At 32.6% G+C, this 4423-nt stretch overlaps 1 protein-coding gene across 1 annotated transcript; it reads left to right on the plus strand.

Annotated features, from left to right (window-relative positions):
• Positions 1-3349: 3349 nt before the first annotated feature.
• LOC104824541 (stress response protein NST1-like) lies at positions 3350-4051 on the plus strand. Its single transcript, XM_010556642.1, has one exon. The coding sequence runs from the start codon at positions 3350-3352 to the stop codon at positions 4049-4051; it is 702 nt and encodes a 233-aa protein (XP_010554944.1).
• Positions 4052-4423: the final 372 nt, after the last annotated feature.

Raw genomic sequence — 4423 nt, forward strand, 5'->3', positions numbered from 1 at the left:
CCCTATATTATTTATATTTTCTTCTTTGACCCCATAATTATTATTTGTCATGAGAATACCCCTGTTAATTGTACTCTTCACACCATAACTTATCCCACTCGATCCCACATAGCTAGATTTCATTGGGAAAACAAATTTAAAAATTCCAACGAGATTTTTTTAATTTTAATTCGGAAACTAACAAAGATATTATCGTATGTGGGCGAGAGAGTGTTGAAGATATTCTCATTTGCATTAATGATAATATAAATAATTATAAGAGAAAATATAAATGATATAAGGATATACTACTTTGAAACGGAGGGCAAAAAATTTATTACTACATTAAATTTTGAGGAACAATGCATATGGTTAAGGCATGTGGGATAATGTGGGAGTTGGGAGAGTACACTAATTGTGACATGACACATGTTGGTCTCGGACTCGTATATGTTTTGCGAATGATATGTTTACAAGGACACAAATTCTATTTACTATCTAGAAAAATATATTTTACAATATCGCCAATTTTTTTTCTTGTGAAATACCGAAATTGATGAGAATTAGACTAAGTAATGTATTTTGTTTGCCAAAATTCTAAACCGTATACAATAAATCTGATTTTGTATATATAAGGTCTATTAATATAATTCTTAAAAACCAATAATGTGTCGTTAAACAAATTTATAAGAAAATTGAATTACAAAATCTACTGAGTAGATTATGAAAATTTATTTTATTTATCAAGATATTTATTTATTCCATTGTGTTGTGTGCGTTAATTTAAATTAGTTGTTAGTCATAGAAAAGAATGATTTTTTAGCCAATATGCACTCTGCTGCATGTGTAATTAATGCTAAATATTCAAATGATTTCCCAAATAGGAATTATTGCTTTATAAAGGGAGACAATAAAGTGGTTATAATAAAAAAGAAATAAATGTTGCCCAAAAACTACAATAGTTTTTTTTTTTTTGTGAATGACAACCTTTTATAGACGCAACAATTAATCATAGCAAATTTATTTCTTCGTTGAATTTCCAAAAGAAGGATATTTACTATTTATATAACAGCCGAATAATTTTATATGAACTTGTTTGGAGTTAAGAGAAAATTTCACATTTAATATAAAAGAATCCTCTAAAAATATTTAAATGATCATAAAATCACGAAAAATCTAGCAAATTACAAATTTTAAATAAATAATTTTTTTTCTAAATTATCGAATCAATTAGATAATTTTTTTTTAAAAAAATCGACGTTAATAAAAAACTGACGTGCGGGTGAATATAAAAAACAATTTATGAATATATTTGAAATAATATGGTGGAAAAATTGGAGTGCCACGTCGGAGGGAAGAAAATAAAATACGCATGCCAAACTCGCGCAGCAATTATTTGGACGCGTCTGGTCAAACAGCGTTTGCAGCAAACGCGGTGAGGTTAAACCGCCCAAAATGAATGAAACACAAATAAAAACAACACACACGCACATGTGGATCTAGAAAATATTATATTCGGGGTAATATTAAATTTATTATAATTTTTTAAGAAAAAACTGAAATTTTAATTTCTTTTATAATATATAAAAGAAATTAATTTTTTAAATTAGAGGAATGGGGACAGAAGACCCATAGTCATTGAGCTGGTGACTGGTCCGTCCTGCGCGCATATATATATATATATATATATATATATCCACGCTATTTTGTTTTAATTTTTATGATGTTATAATAACGGAATGTATATACATATATATATATTCGCGTATCTTCTGATTTAGGAAGTTGTTGCGATTAGCAGATTTGTTTCCTATAGTTAGTTGATCTAGGTTGAAACTCTACTTGTATATATTGGGATGTATTACGATTAATGAAAGCAGCCGTTTTTCCACAATTCTTTTCCGTTCGGTTTGATTCCTGTCATATAAACCCAAATCATTATGCGGCACAATTTCTTCTGATATTGTGTTAGAGAAAAGATTCGTGGTCTAATATTTATATTTTTATTCATATTTTAAAGTTATGTTTTTTTTTATTGGACCAGCTAAGACTAGTTTATTGGTTTGTACTTATTACAATACTTCTAGTTTTTTAGTGTTTGTACTTATTATAACATTTCTAGATTTTTAGTGTTTGTTTTTTTAAAATTTTAGAAATAGATATATATAAATATATATAGGTTTTTCTTTGTTAATGACGTAACAAATTAGTATGATGTGTGCCGACTGTTGCGTAGGTCCGTGGAAGTTTACTATATGCAATACTGTGTCATTTGTTCGGTCTTTTAGGGAGGGCTGTGAGACGTTTCGGTGTCCGACCCAAAGGGTTGTATGACAGGTTTTCCAAGTATAAAAAATATAGTATGATGTGGCGATGATGCATCTACTAACCGAAATCTCCAAAGTGTTAAATCACTTTTACAAGGTCGAAATAGTGTGTAGTAATTTGGATTTTAAATTTTAAATTTTGATTATTTTTTACATTTTAGAGTAGTTATTTTATTCTTTATATATTTTTGACAAGTTTTGCATAGTTGATGTATTTTTATTAAATTTTCTCTTAACGTAATTCTATTTTAGAAGTTTTATTATAGTTTTAAAATCACTAAAAAATATTATTTTTGTGTCGAGTTGAAAACCAAAACATAAAAGAATCTATATTATTAGAGAAGTTTAATGAAATATTTTGCAACTTTTAATTTTATCACAATGAGAGACAAACTCAAACTTTTTGGATATTTAAGTTGTGTGTGGAAGTGAATAAAAATAAACCAAAATGATATATGTAACTCTAAAAACAAGAAGCGGTTTCTTTTGATATATAATGTGGTAAACCATATAATATATTTTACATGTAAATAATATATGCGAAATCTGGTAACAAATCAATATTTTAAATGATTTCAGATTCTGCCTTATCGCTAGATTCAATGTATAACGCGTATATGTATACATATACCTCTGAAAAATGCTCATTTCCGAATCTCGTCATACCCCTTTCCCTTATGAGCATTATTTCTCGTCATCGCCGGAAACCCATATCCGTCGCATTCGCATATTCCGGCCATCGGAGCCACCGTCCGCTGTCATCTGATCTTCCCTCGCCTAAACCCGAATCCGAGGAATCCCAGGTTTCCGCGAGAAAACTTGCAGCGAGGCTTCGAAAGCCTCCGTTCCAACCAGAAGTCTCGTTTGCCAGCTTTCAGGTCCGTCTGATCGTTTCCTCGTTAGGTGGCCACTAGAAATCTAAATTCAAGAATCTTATGCTTGAGATTTGAGAACATATATGTATTGGAAACTGGAAAGTGCCCATGACAGTTCAAGAACTGAATATTTCATCGGAAACCCTAATCTGAATCGCAATCTCGCAGATGGAGAGTGTGACAAAGTGGGATTTGAGATCGCCGTCAACGTATAACTCCGTTGAAGCTACCGAGAATATCGTAGAAGACGAGCCTCAAAGCACGAACGTCGCTTCCCATCTTCTAACCGAGCTATGGAAATCTCAGCTTCGCATCAAAGAGCTCGAGACCGACAAGATTTTATCAGAAGAAAAGATTAAGCTCCTACAGAAAAAACAAGGACGGGGCAGCAACGAACACGGTGTAGATTACTTGCGGCACAAGTTAAACCGTGAGAGAAAGCAGCGGAGACGAGCTGAGGCAGTGAATTCAATGCTGTTGAAGAAGGTATCGGATTCAGAATCGTTGCTGAAAAGACGAGAGAAGGAAAGAGAAGCGATCGAAGAGCTATGCAAAGAGCTGATGAGGAGAATCGAAGCATTGAGTGGAAAGATGAACAGGTATAGGGATGAAACCGAAGAAGAGAGACAGATGTTACAGATGGCGGAAGTATGGAGAGAGGAACGGGTGAAAATGAAGCTCGTTGATGCGAAACTTGCGTTGCAAGAAAAATACGAAGAGATGAATCAGATCGCTTCAGAGTTCGAGGAGTTGGTGAAGGTGAAGAGAGATGGGTTTGGGGAGACAAGTATGAGAAGAGGGGAAGGGTTGATGAAGATGGCGAGATCGGTGAATGTCTCAGACCAGGCCAGATCGGATCCCAACACTTAGATTCTGTGTCTGAAGATAGTTTTTGCAACACTCATAGATCTACTGAACAAATCAACCCCTAGATATGTTTCAATGAGAATAAACATACTTTATTGTTGTGTTTACAAATCAACAAAGATTAGCAATTAAATATGTGTAATAAGTAATATATTAATATTATTTATTTCTCAACACATATAGATGCCCACGAACTGATGATCTGTGTTAAATTGTGCAAACCTTCAAAGTGCGTTGCAAGCCTTCTGCTTCGTAGCTCGAATATTCAGATCCTGTAAGTAGCTCGAATTTCTATGTATTTTAGATGCCAGAAAGAATATATATATATATATATATATATATATAGAGAGAGAGAGAGAGAGAGAGAGAGAGGTG

Source organism: Tarenaya hassleriana, unplaced genomic scaffold, assembly GCF_000463585.1.
Source record: "Tarenaya hassleriana unplaced genomic scaffold, ASM46358v1 Cleome4, whole genome shotgun sequence".
Taxonomy (NCBI): Eukaryota; Viridiplantae; Streptophyta; class Magnoliopsida; order Brassicales; family Cleomaceae; genus Tarenaya; species Tarenaya hassleriana.

Excerpts from the sequence above, each read along its gene's own strand:
- LOC104824541 (XM_010556642.1), top strand. The coding sequence starts at position 3,350 with ATGGAGAGTGTGACAAAGTGGGATTTGAGATCGCCGTCAACGTATAAC.